Source organism: Lycium ferocissimum, chromosome 6 (genome assembly GCF_029784015.1).
Source record: "Lycium ferocissimum isolate CSIRO_LF1 chromosome 6, AGI_CSIRO_Lferr_CH_V1, whole genome shotgun sequence".
Taxonomy (NCBI): Eukaryota; Viridiplantae; Streptophyta; class Magnoliopsida; order Solanales; family Solanaceae; genus Lycium; species Lycium ferocissimum.
In genome coordinates this window covers 2,968,912-2,987,880 of record NC_081347.1, presented here as the reverse complement: position 1 = coordinate 2,987,880, position 18,969 = coordinate 2,968,912, and the positions used below count along the sequence as shown (strand labels likewise).

At 31.7% G+C, this 18,969-nt stretch overlaps 1 protein-coding gene across 1 annotated transcript; it reads right to left on the bottom strand.

Annotated features, from left to right (window-relative positions):
• Positions 1-16,277: 16,277 nt before the first annotated feature.
• LOC132058923 (transcription factor MYB20-like) lies at positions 16,278-18,632 on the bottom strand. The gene is made up of 3 exons (XM_059451347.1): positions 18,359-18,632; positions 17,805-17,934; positions 16,278-17,217 (listed from the first exon to the last, which is right to left on the bottom strand). The coding sequence occupies exons 1-3, from the start codon at positions 18,489-18,491 to the stop codon at positions 16,557-16,559; spliced, it is 924 nt and encodes a 307-aa protein (XP_059307330.1). The 5' UTR covers positions 18,492-18,632; the 3' UTR covers positions 16,278-16,556.
• Between the last annotated feature and the right edge of the window lie 337 nt (positions 18,633-18,969).

The following is an 18,969-nucleotide window of genomic DNA, read 5'->3' as shown; positions in this document are numbered from 1 at the left end:
GAAAATAACTTTCTAAATTTCTCTACTTGTCACTGCCATAATCCTTTAAGTTTTATCTAGAAAAAATTTACTTGCCAATATGAAAAATTTGTGGAGGATATTTTTTTATCCTATGGCTATTAATTGAATACTGAAAACAATTGAATCATACAAATTCAGTAAATATTTTCATGAACGAAAAAAAGGGATTATACATGAAATATATTGTATTGTGGGACATTTAATTTTATGTCCGAAGTGGACACAAATCATATTTTGGGACCATCATTTAAACCATATTTGCGACAAGTAAAAATTTACACGTATATCCATTTCGAAATAAGTTTCTCAAGTTAGGATTGACAAAGCCTAACTTTTGAAGTTTTATATGACTAAAGTTAGTACAGTCCATGTTTGAAGTTTAGTCAGGGGCGAATCTATATAGAAAATTTGGGTCACGTGAACACATGGTCATCAGACAAAACTCGGTATATTATGTATATAATCCTTAAAATATATCTAATATTAACTGAAGGAACACATGGTCAAACTAAATTGTGTGGAGCACTGGTTAAGTGTCGGTTTAATACCTTGAGGTTGTGAGATCAAACCCTACTAAATGCGCATCTGAGTTTAATACCTTGAGGTTGTGTCTTTTTTCTTAAATTTTTTTACTAAGGTGAACCCATCATCTTGAAATCTTGGATTCACATCTGAGTTTAGTAATGTTTGAAGTTCAACCGTGCAAAATTTTAGACACTGCATATCTCAAGTTGTCCCGAAATGGGCAAACGTGTTAATTATGTAGAATATCCCATAAAATTTTACACTATTTATTGCGGAATATTATGGATAATTTTTTTTTCTGCGGTAAGTTCACAAAGATGTCATGATGATCCAAATTTTGAGTTACAAAAATAAAGGTCAGGCCCAAGCAAACTTTACACGTTTCCATTGTTTCAAAGATAAAATCTGAAATAATGGAGTTTGGTAGCTCCACTCGCTACCTTAGCCACGCACGTGACGGGCCTGGGCCCACAATAAATTGAAGAGATGAACGTAGGGCCCATAACCACGAAGTCACAAAATCACCGGTGAGTTTTTTTTTTCATCTGGTCTGGTGTTGGGTATCCGTTTTACAACCCGATTATATTCGGATTCGAGTCCCATGAGCTCATTTTCGAAAAAAGCTCCCTATCAAAAAATTTTCAATGATTCGAATCGAGAGGCTAAATTAAGAAAAAGAACTCCATTCATTGCATCAGTGAGTAAGTTAAAGTATAGGCTGCCTAAAGTATAACAGAAAGAAATATATGCTGAGTTATGATTGGTGGTCAAGTCCTTGTTTTGACTTTTTATTTACTTATTTTTTAAATTTATTTATCTGTCTTTTTTGTTTTTGTTTAGAGAAAAAGTATTTGGCCTTTTTCTAACTTTTTTTTAGCACTAGGAAACGCGTTGGCTTCTTTTTTCAAATTCATTTTGTCTTCTCTTTGCCTTTTCTTTTGGTGGCTAAAGTTACGTGGAATGTTATAAAAGGAAGAGAGCATATTTGTGGTGAATTTCAAATGAATATACAAGAATAATAATAACTATGCCTCAATTTATTTAAAAAAATAAAAATCACCGGTTATTCTTTGGTAAACGACTTTTTTTATATTATTTTTCTTACAGTTTGTGGGCCATTTTTACCACAGTCTAAAAATTCCTTTTCGGCAAACTGTAAATCGTATGAGAATTGTAAGATCACTCTCTAAACTTTGTAAGTTAATCAAATGTTAGATGATAGTTGAATGCTTTATTAGTAAATTAAGAAACATATGAACAAATACCCAAATCTAACATTACTTGAAAGGATAATTTTCAAAGAGTATATTTGCCCAACTTTAAAATTAGGGACAATCTAACGATGACCTGGGATACTGTACTCATTTAACTTAAAATCTTAAATTAGTCTATGTACCTTAAAGTTTATAGAAACACAATGTACTTATATGGATTAAGTTGTGTAGATTAGAAACAAAATGTTAAGAGATTGTGAAGCAGTGCAAAGTCTTGAAATCATGTTCGGATAACGTAAATATATCTAACCTCATCGCAATTTGCAATGTGTCAAAATTTGTTTCATAGTTTCACGCGTAGTCTTATTCAACTTATTTTAAGCTTGAGTAAGTTTTACTTTTGTTGTTATAATGGTAGAAGGAATACGAAAACCAAATGTATAATTTTCAAAAGAAAAGAGTAGAAAATAAATCTTTTGTTTTGTCAAGTTGGAAATTAAAGAGAGGACTATCAAATGTTGCGTTGTTGCGGTGGACTTATAGGCATTCTTCCATCTCTAATTTGAGGTCACTCCCACGGTTTTCGCCAAAAGGTCTCACACCATTAAGAGTATTCAACACCTTATAAGTAACTTTTTTTTTTTCGTTTTAGTTACTAATGGGGTACTTTGTTCACACACCCAACAATTATAACTATATAGAACGGAGATTAAATACAAAAAAAATAAAAATAAAATTACCAACACAACAAAAAGAATGATATTGAATTTTTGTTATGACTTTTGCTAATTCTCTAGATTCAGTATCGGCAAATCAATCATCAAAATTTAGGTAGGCAGCAGGTCATGACATACGTAAACATCATAATAAATATTTTGAAAAACTAGGACTTAAATGTAATTAAGAAATGCAAGTTGGTTGACATATAAAGAAACTTTGAAGAAATTCAAAATAATGCCTACATCAAGGCGAAGCCATAATTAATAATTTAATTAATTGTAGCTTCTTTGTGCATGGGAAGGAAAAATGGCTGGCTAAGTGATACTTTCATGTGTTTCCTTTTTCTACCAGAACTAACATCACTACAAAAATAAAAAATAGAAATAATTATTAGCGACCAACAACTTCTGTCATCGGACGGCAAATATTTGTCGGCAACCCCATTTAACGATGGATTATCAAAAAAATATGTTAGCTGTGGATTATTTAACAATAATTAGTGACGAATTTTGTGCGAATATCTTTTGCAGTGAATAATTAATTTATATGAAGGTTCTATTTGACAAATGCCAATATTCCCCAGCAGACCATGTGAATGCAAAATATTCCAATATTTGCGGCTTTATAAGTAGTCTTCGTTCACATTTGATACAAAGAAAGTGTTTCTTCTTTCTTTCTAGCTATTCTCTTTTTTCTTACTTATTGTCCTGTATTGCTCATTTAAAAAAAATAAAAAAATAAATTATCCTGCGTATATTGTTGATTTGATACAATTTGTGCACTAAAACCCAACTTTAGAGGGATTGATAAACTTGAACTTTAAATCGTAAAAGCGAAGTTTTAAAAAGGTTAGAGTTGAAAATTGATTCAACTGATCTCCGATATTTTTGACATAGAGCATAAAACATAAGTAAAAGATTATTAAAACTTCAATAAACACTGAATTTTGAACTCATACTTTTAAAAACGCTACGGATGAAATGTTAGGAACTTACAACGAACTTGAAAGTTTAAAGTGTGGATATGCCTCGGATTATATAGTCCTTAAGTTCACCTTAATTGGACTTGTTCCTTTCTTCGTAATTTGGTGCTTTAAAAGGAGGATGTAGTTAAGAACGTAACATAGAACTTCATCTGAATATAATAATTTTGTCTCAAACTTTGTATATGTGCTAAACATTTAATAAGTACAAATAATAGAGTTTAAATCTGATAATTCAAATGGTTTGTGGTAGAATTCTAAACTCGAATTAATTAGAAATCAAGTAACAAATGATATAAAAGGAAAAACGGAAACTCTGTCTTACAGGTTGTTACCTATTGTGTTGTATTGTATTGTATTGTATTGTATTGTATTGTGTTGTTAGTTTATACACAATGTTTGTTTTGATTGTTACTTTAATTTTATTGTAGCATATCGTTAAATCCATAGTTATGTAACGACAAAAAGTCCCATTTTATGTAACAATCGATTTGGTGTTATTGCGTCGTTACCTTATTTATTTTTTCTCATTTTACCTTTGCTTATTATCTAATGACCATATTTTATCCTTTATCATACATTTTTATAATAGCTCTACGTTGTACCCTACTTTTCTTGTAGGTTTGTCCTTCAAATTGTTTATGTCTAACATTATGTAACGACGGAAAACGATACAATCTATCTAAACGTTGTATTCATCAAAACAATACGATACAATATAATACAACACAATACGATATGATACGAACCCCTCCGTCGAAAAATCACATTGTATATACAATTAAAAATATTAATAAGGTATATTCTTTCTGATGAAAATTCTGCTCCGCCACTACTGTGACGATTGACTTGCGGATAAAGTCATCGATGTGATTCATGTACTGTTATCTTTTTTATTCATGAATGATTTTGAATGCCGCGTTATTTAGACTTGAAATTGTACTTCATCAATAACTCCAATTTTTGAATGTTACGTGGAGACCAAAAAGGGTAATAACTTTAATAAGAGCCTTCAAGATTTTGCTTTTTAATTTTGGTGTGACATTAATGATTCTTTTCGATTGAAAAAAAAAATAGATTATCGTTTCCGTGTATTCATAGTCATAATTTGGCCTTAGTTGCATGTCTTGTTTACATCTATTCTTATGCAAAATCCATTATATCCTTTCTTTTATGCTTCTTTATTTTTGGCTATTTGACCAACTTGCCACTAAATAAGGGTAGAATGCCTAGTCCTGAATTAAATTTCACCGTCACTGAAAAAGTAAAAGAAATTACATGCGTTTAGCTATGAAAAAGAATCAGGCACCGATGTGAGTGAGCGTGTTGAGACATAATAAAATTAAGTATCTCAAACAATTTAGACTTTTAGATGAGATGATCACACACTTCAACACATATTATTTAGATTCAATTGAATATTCAAAAAAACCGTACACAAACAAATAGCTGGCTATAACAAATTTTCGCGTGTGTGAATTAATTGTTTAATTTACTTGACATAAGAGAATTTTCTAGTTTAGCAGCAAGAATTACTCTAAAACTATTTCATTTGCAGGCTGAAAATTCTGAGCGAAGCATTATTGTATTTTTCAGAATCCCTGGTAGAATTTTTAGCTCCATCACTGGCCGCTAAGTTGCATATCCAATATTCCAAGTCAGTCAGTCAACTTAACATACTATTGCACGCACTTTTTTTTTTTTTTTTTTTTTGTTGGTGAAAATGATTTCAGAACTCAACTTTGTAAATGTGTAATTTTTGACTTATTTAGTTATATATATAGTTCGAGGTCAAAATAATAAATGTGTTTGTAGACGTTGTTTTCGATTGGTCGTAGCTTTACTTTTATCGTCAATGTATGAAAAAATGAACTTGAAAAACGAAATTTTGAAGCTAGTCTTCTCGCATGAGAAAGGAAAATGAAGAGAATCAAGATAGTTCTTTATCTTTGTTCACACTATCTTGGTCATGAATTTCTAGTAGCTATTGACTACAGAACTTTAAAGAATTAAATAAAAACTATGACGTGTAGATAATGTAGGAAACAAACCAAGAGTAGAAAATCTAAGTTAGTTAGGATTTAGTTTATTTAATTCATGTCTAGTTAGGATTTATTTATCAAATCCATATTGGAATGGGTTTTCTAGTCCTAGTCTATGTTGGTTTAGTATTATAAATAGGGATCTTTATGTCACATATTTTATTGTAGTGAGATTCAAGTTTTGAGTTATTAAGTAAAGTCTCCTACCTTCTCTCTCTAGTTTGATAAATTTCTTCTATATAGCCATTGTTGAGTCTTCCGCTTGTGCTTATATTTTTCGTTTGAGTATTTTTATTTCCTTCAAATTGGTATCAGAGCCTGTGTGAGATCCGACCAAAGCCTCGTGTGAGATCCGACACATATAAAAGAATATGGATATTCCCTATTTACCAAATTGTCCCGTTTTGTGTTTGATGGTAAAAATAATTTTGAGAGTTGGTATCAACAGATGAAGAATTTTTTCAATGTTGTTGGACTATGGTCCATTATTGATACAGGGTTCGTGGAAACCCCAGAAGGCACAACATTGACCGGTGAAGCAGCTAAAGATTTGGAGAAAAATAGACAATTGGATTATAAGGCACGTTTCTACCTTGACAGCAAGGTCGAATTGCATGTGTACAATAAATTTTTACATGCAAAGTCGGCAAAGGAGGCTTGGAAAATTTTGGTGAATTCACATCGAGGTTCCGCACGTAAGAAAAGTCAAATTGCAAGAGCTTAGAAGACGATGCAGTTGGCCCAAATGAAACCTACGAGTACGTCAAAGAATTCTTCTACAAGAGTTATTAATATTGTCAACGATATGACGACTAATGGAGAAGCATTAGACCAAGTTAAAGTTCTTTGAAAAAATATTGCGGTCCTTGAGTATAAAATTTCACACTAAGAAGACGGCTTCTTGAGGCAACCAAAGATATTAGCACTTTGACACTTGATGATTTAGAAGGTGAGCTGGTGACATATGAGATGTCCACGAATCAACAAACAAGCGAAACGATTGATGAGGCATTGCAAGCAAAGGTGAATCAACCTAAAGAAAAAGAAGAAACATCAAATCTGATAAACAAATCAACGAGGTCACAATTTCGAAGGTAGAGGACGAGTGGTAGAGGTGATTATCGAGACCATGGTAGAGATAATTTTTCCTATCAACAAAGAAATAATAATAATTTCGGGAGGAACAACGGAAGTAATCAAAATTTTCAAAGACGTGATAAATCAAATGTTCAGTGTTATAATTGTGGAAAATATGGACATTATCAACGTGATTGTTGGGACAATGAATCTGAAAATAGGGAAGAACATGCAAAGATGGCTGAAAATTATGGAGATAAACATGAGACATTATTGTTTTCTAGCTCATGTTGAAGAAAATAAAGGGAATGAATGGTTTATTGATTAGGTTGTAGCAATCATATGTCCGGAAATAAGGAATTATTTGTTGATCTGGATGAATCATTTAAAGCTACGATAAGACTTGGCAATAATGCAAAGGTGCACTGTCCTTGTTGGAAGGGGAAAAATTCCAATTACTTCAAAAAATGGATCTTCGTTTTATATACGAGGTATATTATGTTCCGAGTCTTCATCACAATTTATTGAGTTTGGGGCAACTAACGAGAAAAAGGTTATGATTTGCGTTTTAAGTACGGAATGGGAACTATCGTTGATGATAAAATAGGACTAATTGCACGAATAAAGATGAATAATAGTCGTTTATGGCCTCTTTATCTCAATCGTGGTGATTTACCCTGCTTTAGTTCTGTGAATTGTGATGATACTTGGTTGTGGCATCTACGCTTTGGGCATCTGAATTTTGGGAGTTTGAATTTTCTTGCTAGAAAGAATTTAGTTGATGGTTTGCCTTCTATTGATTTTCCTGACAGAAGGTGTGAGTCTTGTATTTTGGGAAAGAAGTACAGAGAACCTTTTCAAAAAGGCAAAGCTTGGAGGGCGAATGCACCATTGGAGTTAATCCACTCAGACTTGTGCTCAGTTGAAGTTCCTTCTAATGGAGGTAGTAAGTATTTTATTACTTTCATCGATGATTTCAGTAGAAAGACTTGGGTATATTTTACGAAAAATAAATCGATGCATGTGAAGTTTTTAAGAGCTTCAAGGCTTATGTAGAGAAGCAAAGTGGATATTTTATTAAGACATTGAGAAGTGATAGGGGACCGAGTTTCTTGTGTGTGATAATTATTTGAAGAGTATGGTATTAAGCATCAATTGACTAGATATACTCCTCAACAAAATGGTGTGGGTGAAAGGAAAAATAGAACAATTGATGGATATGGTGAGATCTATGATGCATTCAAAAATATTCCTAAAGATTTTTGGGCGAAGATTTTTGGGCATTTCTGTGCAATTTATGTTCTAAATAGGTGTCCTACTCGATCTAATTTTGGAAAAACTCCGCGAAGTTTGGACAGGTAAGAAACCAAGTATTTCTCATCTAAAAGTATTTGGTTGTCTTGCTTATGCTCATGTTCCTGATGTTTTGAGAAAGAAATTGGATGATAAGGCAGAAAAGTGTATTTTCATTGGCTACAGTCATGAGACAAAGGGTTACAAATTATTTAATCCAGATACAGGAAAAATAATTATTAGCAGAGAGGTTAGCTTTGATGAGCAGAATGCAGGATTGGTCAAAGAAGGATCCTAAACCTTCCACGTCTCAACCAATAATTCCAGTCATTGAGGAAGGAAGTTCTAGCAGACATCAAGAGGAACAACTAGCGCAACCTGCTCAAACAGAGACATCCAATCGCCCGCAAAGACATCACCATTTACCAGCCCGTTTGCAAGGCTCATTGTGGGTAATGATAATGATTTATCCGACGAAGATATTGTGAATTTTGCTCTATTTGCAGACTGTGATCCAGTTACTTTTGAGGAAGCTGTGAAAGATGATTGTTGGATACATGCAATGAATGAAGAAATTCATGCTATTGAGAAAAATAATACATGGAAATTGACTACTTTACCACCTTCGAAAAGGCCAATTGTAGTCAAGTGGGTATACAAGACCAAATACAAATCAACTGGAGAAGTTGATTGCTTTAAGGCAAGATTAGTTGTTAAAGGATACAAGCAGAAAGCAGGTATTGATTATTTTGAGGTATTTGCACCTGTTGCAAGACTTGATACAATTCGTATGATTATTTCTCTTCTAATAATTGTTGGAAAATTTATCAAATGGATGTGAAATGCGCCTTCTTGAATGGTGTTCTTGAGGAAGAAGTGTATGTTGAAGCGACTGCGGGGTATGTCAAAAAGGGTCAAGAAAATAAAGTTTACAAGTTGAAGAAGGCGTTATATGGGTTGAAACAAGCTCCTAGAGCTTGGTATACTCGTATTGATTCTTATTTTATTGGACATGGTTTTCATAGATGTCCTGTGAAAGATACACTATACATCAAATTCAATTACGATGGACATTCTCATCGTGTGTTTATACGTGGATGACTTAATATTCCTGGCAATAGTTCCAAACTAATTTCTGAATTTAGGGAGGCCATGATTAGACAGTTTGAGATGACTGATTTGGGACTAATGTCTTATTTCCTCGGCATTGAAGTTTCTCAATTGGAAGGTGGAATTTTTATCTCTCAGAAAAAATATCTTTGGTGATATTTTGAAAAGATTTAATATGGACAAATCCAAGCCAATTAAATACCGTTGAAGAAAAATTCAAGTTGACTAAAAATGGAACTGGTGATTTTTTTGATGCTACATATTTTAGAAAATTAGTTGGGAGTCTAAGGTACTTGACTTCTACAAGACCTCGACATTACTTATGGAGTTGGATTAATTAGCGATTTATGGAGTCACCTCGTCAATCACACTTGCAAGCGGCTAAGAGAATTTTGAGATATATTCAAGGTACGCAATCGATGGCATATTTTATTCAAAGACTAATGATAGTAGTCTCGTTGGATTTACGACATTGATTGAAGGTGGTGATATGATGCAAAGAAAAAGTACTTTCCGGATATGCATTTTATTTGGGGTCCGGTGTATTTTCTTGGTCTTCAAAAAAGCAACAAGTTATTGCTTTGTCAACGAACAAGCAGAGTACATGGCTGCTACAAGTAGTGCTACACAAGCATTATGGTTGAGAAGGATGCTTGGATTTCTTCAACACAAGCAAGATAGTCCTACAAAAATATTTTGTGATAGCAAGTCTGCGATTGAGTTAACAAAGAATCCAGTTTTTCATGGCCGCAGCAAACACATTGACATTAAATATCACTTCATTCGTGATTTGGTTCAAGATAAGGAGATAGTTGTTGATTATTGCAAGACTGAAGAACAAGTTGCTGATGTTTTCACAAAGCCACTAAAATTGGAGTTGTTCATAAAGTTGAAGATGATGCTAGGCATGGTCAAGTTTGAAGATCTTGGTTTAAGGGAGACTATGTAGGAAATAAACCAAGAGTAGGAAACCTAAGTTAGTTAGGATTTAGTTTATTTAATTCATGTCTAGTTAGGATTTATTTATCAAATCCATATTGGAATGAGTTTTCTAGTCCTAGTCTATTTTGGTTTCTAGTATTATAAATAGGGATGCTATGTCACATATTTTATTGTAGTGAGATTCAAGAGTTTTGAGTTATTAAATAAAAGTCTCCTACCTTCTCTCTCTAGTTTGATAAATTTCTTCTATATAGCCATTGTTGAGTTTTCCGCTTGTGCTTATATTTTTCGTTTGAGTATTTTTATTTCCTTCAGATAATACGCCCAAATGCATAGATATTTAGAAATTTGAACTATAAGGAAACTAAGTGGTAAATAATGTTAAACAAATAAATCAAGTACTAAAGCAAAGTGGCAAAATGACAAAAATCACAAATACGCTATCTTGCTGGCCAACAACAGTAACGACATTTACGTTTTATTTCCAGCTAGTCGGGTCAACTGTATGAATTCTTATTAGATCATTAACTTTTTTGCTGGTAAATGGTTAAAAATGTATAATTCGAACCAATATTTTTGCGCTGATACCGTTGCAAGACTAGACTGCTATTAGACAACTCATGATCAATATATAAAGTAAGGTTGTCCATTACTCCGTCACTCTCTTTTAGGCCACGCCCTAAAAAGGTCCGAGGTTATAAGATCAACTGCTGATCCAAGAAGGTAAGGAAGAGAATCCCCAAATCAGAGGCGTGTATGTATATATATATTTTTCATGTAGATTTGGATATATGTTCATTGGCCTGCGACTGATGTCATTTAGTAAAACAATGGTTGATCCACATCTTTTCCTAGTAATTTTATTATATTAGAAAAAGTCACAGATGCAATAGAGTAAGTATTTACTTATTGGCCTTATAACAATTTTTCTATAATTTACCAAAAGTCAATATCCTTGATAGCAGGTCTAGATAATTTAATCTTAAAAAACTAGTGTTTTAGACAGTCCAACTGAAAAGCCACTAGGAGTCAATCGTACTGTGTAATGGTTACGTAATTGACTCTTAATTTCTTAGACTTAGGGTTGTTGTAGTCAAAGTGGATAACATTGGATAATTCTAATTCTTTATAATTCAACGTAAAAATAACTAAATTTCACCTAAAAAATTAGATATTTTCTTATAGCAATAATGATTTTTTTTTTTTTTTTTTTAAAAACAAACGTGCTCTAGAAATTTAGAACAATGAATGGATCGATTATGAAACACCTGAATTTAATTTCTTGCACATCTGATCCCTAATTCTTTTTCATTTTAGGGAATCGCGTTGAATGGATTGTGACCTCGTAAGATTATGTCAAGTGGTAAATGAGTTTACGATGTGTGTTTATGATCCAAGAAATTTTTTTTGTTAGTTATTTAAATCTTAAGAGTACAATGACATAGCGGGAATCCTACTGTTAGTGTGATTTTAATTTTTATGTTAAAGCAAACACAATTAAAAGACAATTTTCAAGTACCCCACACGAATATCTGAATTATTTTGACTTCTCAATTTTCTATTTTAATAAAACCTTGTTAGAAATGCGACTCATTAAATTATAAAAGATTGAAGCTTAATTTCTCCATCATACATGTAGGTGTAGTTTCTGTATAATATATTTTAGGTCAGTAAATCAATCTATAAGCGTAATATATTATTGATAATGCTAGTCGAAAAGAAATGTTTCTTGCTTTTTTTCTCTCTTAACTCTTACATGATTTTGTGATGACATTCAAATTGTTTGATTTTTTCATACCAAAAACGAAGAAAATTGTTTGGTTTGGTAGCTAAGTGACTTAATAAACATGCGCATGTGGATCCAATATATCTCAAGTGGAATTCTTTCTTTTTTTTTCTCGTTTCTTTAAAGCTTTTTGATATTGTTAAGTCAAAACATAGTTATGAATATATATCAAATTAGTGCAGTTAAAAATAAATAAAAGTTGGAGAGTAGTTAAACCATTACCTTTGAATAACTGCATGGCTTATGGAGCAATGATATGATAATGCCACAAGTACTAAATATATATGCAATAATAATTCATAAATCAATGATGCTATAAGTGTTAAGGCTATACGTTCTGGGATATAAATCAAATATTAGCATTTTTCTTGTTTGCCCTTGTTTTTTGTTTTGTCTCTTTCCCACGTCTCATCCGTATTCATTTTCATTTTAATTCTGCTTTATATTTTTCTCGATAAACTTTTTTTTGCGGTATTCGTGAATTAAAATTATTTTTAAAACAAAATATATAAACGGATTTGGAAGAGACAAAACAAGTTTTTGTTTTACAAAGGACTTGATAAAGCAATTGCTAGGAATCTTTGAGATTCTCCCCCTAAAACTAAGAATCTTAGGTATCCAAATAGATATTATTATTTGTATTTTGAAACAAAAATACAGATCATATTTGAGTTAATAAGATGGAAGCTTATAATGCGTGAATCTCGTGTAAAATAAAAGTTTTCAAGAGGTTCAACTTAGGCTTTAATTAAGTTGTGTATAATTTTTTCAGTTGAAGCGAAATATTATATAAAGTATTAACAGCTATCTTTGCAATCCTCAATAAAGCATTAAAATTGTACAATATGGACATGATTTTCAATATTCCCCTCTAGATAAGTAATTTTTCTGACAAAATTTCTTCAAAATTGATAATAGTCGCATGATTGGAGTTTGGAGCTTAATCAGTTTGTTAATGAGTTTTAACAAACTTTTAGGAAAATAACGAATCTAAAGAATAATCTAGTATCAGCTGGAACAATATTTTCAACAGTATCTTTGAATTTGTACTTTCTTGCTGTAATATTCTAGCATCTTTAATTCTTAGTTGGAAGTTATGATTAGGTTATCTATTTGCTTGATTTATCAAAATAAGCAATCTGCGAATCATCTTGTAATTACCTTTGTCGTTAGCAAATTATCTCGTATTTATCCTTATTAATTACTAAGCTCCAACATGAAATAGATGGCGAGTACTCTTGCGTCCAAATAAATTCTTCGAGAGATATGGTCAAAAGTCACCCGTTAACTTTTTACTATAGTTTAAAGTTACCTAGAGTCTAATGGAGGGTAAAATTGCTTAATTTCGAATATTATGGAAGTGAATTTGACCTTTTCCCAAATTAAAATACAATACTAGTATAACTTTGGGGTAGCTATTTTCCCTAAAATTTCAAGAATTATATTGTTTTGGAATAACTACAAAAGGCAAAAGATTCAAGATAATTCAAAGCTTGTTAAGGAATTATGATATAAGAAATGCTATATTCCCACTAACTACACATTGCATCACATGTGAAGTAGCTGCATACTTCATCTTTGATGCTGAGCTGATGCACACTAGTTTTTGTCAAAATCTCTGGTCCAAATTTTATTTTTTATAAGTATCACAGGCTCGAATAAATTGCATTTATATATTGCAGCGGAGGCAGATGGTTGTAAGTGGGTTCAACTGAACTCCCTTTGTTGAAAAATTATACAATGTAAATAGGATAATTTTGTTTTTGCACACACTATATATACGTATGTGTGTGTATGCCAACAACTAATATTACTAATATTCTCGTTGGCATATCAGTTTTTATTTTGGATCTCCTTGTTTGAATTCCTGACTCAGCCTTGTTTATATATATGCCAACAACTAATATTACTTATTCTTAATTATGCATTAAATAATTCATATTCATACCTCTAAGTGTTCAATAAGGTTGCTTCTACCCGTATAATTCCACACTAATCAATGATTAATATGCTCTAATCTTTGAGATTTGCTATCTTCATGATTATTTATTTATTTACAATTTTTGTCTTTTAGTTTTTGGTTGGGAATTGAAAGGGTAGCTAGGGAAGTTGTCACCTTTACATCCAACTTGAGATTTAATTGTATAAATTACGTGATAAAATTTTATGTAATTTGACTTTTGGTTCATGTAAAGTTATCCCATGTATCAGCTTTAAACAATCATTTGACAATAAGAAAAACAATTTATTAATATACATCTTTATCAGTTAGGTATAATAGCTTTTATTATCCAAGGAAATATTTTTGTCCATATGTGAAAGCTTTTTCAAAGGCAATGCCATGGTAATTTAACAGACATTTTGAGTTCGAACTCCGGGAATGAAGTCATCTTTAATTGGAAGCGCTTTCTTCTAAAAATGAAATTTTCGATGCAAATTCATATTAGTTGGGCCGAATTAAAGCGAGTATCAAATATTGGTGTGAGAAACCAATTTTTTTTATGATTAATAAAAATGATTTTTACACAGTATAGCCATCTATCAAAATAATTGTTGAAAAAGTAGTATATTTTGTATATTGATGATACTATACATTTTGATTACATAATTGGTGCAAATTTTTTGTATATTTAACTAGCGGATGTCTCAAATTTCGGCCACACAGCCAAATGTATTAAAACCCTTAATAAAATAGCACAAATAAATTGAAAGGGATTAAAGGATTTATTTTCAGATAATTTTACTGTCACTAATGTTGTTAAGTGGAATGACATTCTTGTTTCAAAATAATACAGTTGATATGTTTCATATCTAAGATCATCTTCATATACTGGTAATCTAGTCAATTCGCCGTAGGTAATTACGTAATTTACAAAAAAAAGAAAAGGAAATAGACTAATCTACTAATTGTCAAAGTACAAGTTTTGACCATCTACTTAAAACTATTTATAAGTCATATGCATTTAGTATCAAAACAAGAAAAGTCCTAATCTTGATTGAGATATATTTACTTTTCAATCGGAGATTTAAATATTACACTAATCTTATAACCTGCATTATACCAAACTATTGTAACATGAGAACTGCTCCAATACAATATTACACATGGAAAAAATATTTACTATGCATGTGATATAAATTAATTCATTATTGTTAGTTATGATACTACCTACTAAGTACTAACATGTAAACATCAATGCGGAAACACACAATGGATGTCTTTTTTTCTTATATACACATAATCAGTACACACATAACTAAGAAAATGTAATAATGATAATGACAATAATAAGAGTATAGTAGTAGTAGTAGTAGTAGTAAAAGAAATTACAAAAATAAAATAGTCGAAACTCGTAATTTGTAGCGACTAAGGGTACTATAGCTAAGTGTCAATTAAGTTGTAATGAAGACCGTAGTCCATGTATAGGCGCTCGGATGGGATTCAACTTTTAATAAAGACAGAAAAGTATGTAAGTTTTTTATGTGTTTAAATTTAAATAGGCTACTCGAGATGGACAGATGGTCACAAGTAACTCTATACTATTGTTAATAAAATTTATTAAGAAAGGTATTAGCATTATCAAGTACGTACTGCTCATTGCATGCCTCCAATAAAATTTATGAAGGACAAATGTTAAACGATATTGTTTTAAATTTTCTCTCTCTTGAATAATGAGAATATTTTAGCAGTTAGTGTATAAGTTATTGGTCACTTGCTTTCTTCTGTATTTTTGCCCTATTGAAAAAAAGGTCAAAATCTACAATATCCTTTAGTTGAATATGCCTGAATAGTCACTCAACTTATAATAATAGACCATTAAAGTCATTCAATTTTGTTTTGTATTTCAAAAGTTATTCAATTTTGCCTAGTTAACTTTTATGGTCATCCAACTTTACCGAGTTAGCTTCTTTGCCTAATTAATTAGCTTTCATGGTGATTTAGGCAGAAATAAAATTTCCAGTACCATTGAAAAGAAATCTAAAATATAATAAAATCACAACAACAACAAAGTTGAAGTTTTAACAGTGCCATATATATGCTGCTACTAGTCAGCGGAGAGATTGTACGAAACAATATAATAAAACCACAACAACCAAAAAAAAAAAAAAAAAGGAGTTTACCTTCTAAGGAGTGACCCTATAATGAAATTATTATCAGATAAACACAAGTAATTTCTCATGAGTTTGTGAAATTAGTAACCAAAAGATTTTGTGAAATTAATAACAGAAAAATAAGAGAGGTAATTTGTTACGACAGATAAATTTACATCGATATTAAAAATTTCTTTACACTGTCAGTGACACGAGCAAGAATGTGCTTCGTTTACTTGATCTTCATCCTCGTGAAGGTATCGGCTCCATTTGACTATCATTTTTCTCCAACTCCAGTCTTTCTTATGCATTGTGGAGTACGTAAATTATTCTTAAACTAATGTTTCTCACTTGTAATCGTTAATTGATAAAACCACGTGAATAAATAAGATTTGAATTAATCCTAACATTTCTGTAACAAATTAGCGAAAAAAGACAAGTACGTTCTGAAAAATAAAGATGGACTTGTATGATGATCAGAATATAATTAACCTTTCCATTCATTTATGTAAGGGCAATATATTCTGATTTGTGCATTATAAGAACAAAAGAGTTTTTTACAACAAAAGTAGAACAAATATTTGATACATATGGCGCTTTCGTGTTTTCTCCCCATATACTTTTTTGACTTTTTATTCTTCTTCACTGCATGTAATTAACAACCAAAACTACTATTAACAAAAAGTGACACAATCAAAAGAAGAAAAAAAAAACAGTTTTTAATTAAACTCCGCATATCGAATAAACTTATATCACAAGAGTTGCTCAAACTTCCAACATTCGTCAAATGTGACATTATTTGTCATGTCACTATCATCGTCAAGCAAGAAATCCAACGTACTGCTGAAATCATTAATTTCCCAGCCAAATCCCATGTTATTATTTTCCATTGGCCATTCATCAAAGCTTGGCAAAAACTTCAAATCTTCAAGAATGCTGGATGATGATGATGCTGAAAATGAAGATGATGATGTTGATGGAGTTGATTCTTGAGAAGTAGGGACTAAAATTTCATGGGGTTCAATCAATGGAACTTCATCTGTACAAAAGCCATTATTGTTGACTTCCACTATGATTGAGTCAAAATTATTAGCGCAACTTGTCCCTGTGTCATTATTATTGTTGTTGTTGTTCTCGTCGTCTTCAGATTTGATCTCTGTAATTGCTGATTGATCAATTGGACTACTTTCAATATCCATTTGTGGCATTAATATTTCTTGAATTTTTTCCTGTTGAATTGGCTGATTTTCTTGTTCTAATATGTTTGTTTGGTCAGTAGTAGCAGTGGAGATTGGCTTGTGAGTGACTGGATCAATTCCCATTTTCTTCAGCTTCTTCTTGATGTGTGTATTCCAATGGTTCTTGATTTCATTATCGGTTCTTCCAGGTAGATGAGAGGCAATTTTGGACCACCTGCAAATAATATTTACTCAATCAGATCATCGAGAAGCATTGATTGGTAACTCAGAATCTATCGTAAGTAACCTATTATAAGAGGTTAATATATCGGTTGCGTAAAAAAATCCTTAAAATGGTCAAACCCGTAAAGAAAGAAGAAACCTCAAACTAAAATGACATATTACCCTCCATAGATGAAGAGAGTAAATTTTTGTTATGCTGGTATCTTGTGAGGGGGTCCATTTTCCCACTTGGCTAATAACAAAGAGTCATTACTAGGTACAGAAAATAATAATAATTGATGGATAACAATGACACACTGAAAGGTACACAGTTGAAGAATGGGTGCCTGAAATTGAGTTAAAGGTGTTGTCTACCACTTGAAAGTCACTCTTTTTTAATTTATTATCTTCTTGAAGTTTTAAAGAACTCCACATGAAAATTATGATCCACCCAAAGAGCTCCAAATAGACATAGCACTTCTTTAATAAGTGCTATACTTTTCACACATGTTTTTGAAATATTCAAATGTCAAAAGTGAAAAGTATGAGAAATAATTGGCATGTTTTTTTTTTTTTTCCAAACATAAATAATTTATTTACCTATTGCCAAGTTGAGCATGAAGATCAATAACCATCTTTTCTTCATATTCTGATAAAAGACCTCTCTTCAAGTCTGGTCTTAAATAATTTGTCCATCTCAGTCTACAACTCTTTCCACACCTCAAAAGCCCTGCACCATAACCAAAATCTCCTCAACATACATAAAAAATAATAATTATACTATTACTATTTACTATAATCAAGTTATACTTGTAAGTAATTCACTTGCTTTTGATAAAAATTGGACCAATTATGGGAATGAAAACAATCGTTGAGACCACCCCTTCTCATTTTTCCACATTAGCCCACTAAAGAACATTGCCTTTGGATTAAGGGTGTGTTTGGTAAGACGGAAAATATTTTCCTCCATACCAAAACATGCCTTGAGGGTCAACCAATTCTGTTTTTTAATATATATATATATATATGTGTGTGTGTGTCTATTTTCTCTTATCATCGGTGCTATCATTTCTGTTAAGACCTGTTGTGTCTAGTTTGAATTTGTCAGGGCCTAATGCAGGCTGACGAATTAAAAGATGAAAAATGAGAGAGACCTGCTAGTTTAGGGACAGCTCTCCAACAACATTGACCATTGTTGAGAATGAAGTTAATGAGCTTCTTATCTTCCTCAGCAGTCCATGGACCTTTCTTCAATCCAACTTTGTCACAACAAGGTTGTCTCCCCATAATTTCAAGAAAATAGTAGCAACCAAGTTCAAGAAAATATATTGTTTATCTTACTGAGAGGAACAAAATTAGAGCTTTGTTTGATGGAAGAACAAGAAAGACTTGGGAAATTTTTTTAAGAGATGAAGAGTAGCCTAACTCTTTAGCCAACTAATGTATAAGACCAGCACCCAAGGCCACCTACTTATATATAAAATCACAACCAAGCACCCCCCCCCCCTCTCCTCTTATCCCACCCCCACTACCCCAGTGGGGTACCACACAACACCTCAAGAGAAAACACGGTTATCAAAGGAATTAAAAAAAAATCTATTCATTCCTTTAATGGGTTTAGCACATATACGACGAATTCATGATTTAAATTTTAATATTTAAGATTTTGAGTTTACCCAAAATTATAAGTTCAAGATTTAAATTTACATCCACGGCTAATACGTTAAAAGAATAATTATTTTATTTGCTCATTTTAACTTCATTA

Bases quoted from the DNA above. Each gene is read 5' to 3' on its own strand.
- LOC132058923 (XM_059451347.1), bottom strand. From the start codon at position 18,491: ATGGGGAGACAACCTTGTTGTGACAAAGTTGGATTGAAGAAAGGTCCA. The intron at 17,935-18,358 runs GTCTCTCTCATT...GTTATGGTGCAG, and splicing joins AGCTGTCCCTAAACTAGCAG to GGCTTTTGAGGTGTGGAAAG. The intron at 17,218-17,804 runs GTAAATAAATTA...TATTATTTGCAG, and splicing joins CATGCTCAACTTGGCAATAG to GTGGTCCAAAATTGCCTCTC.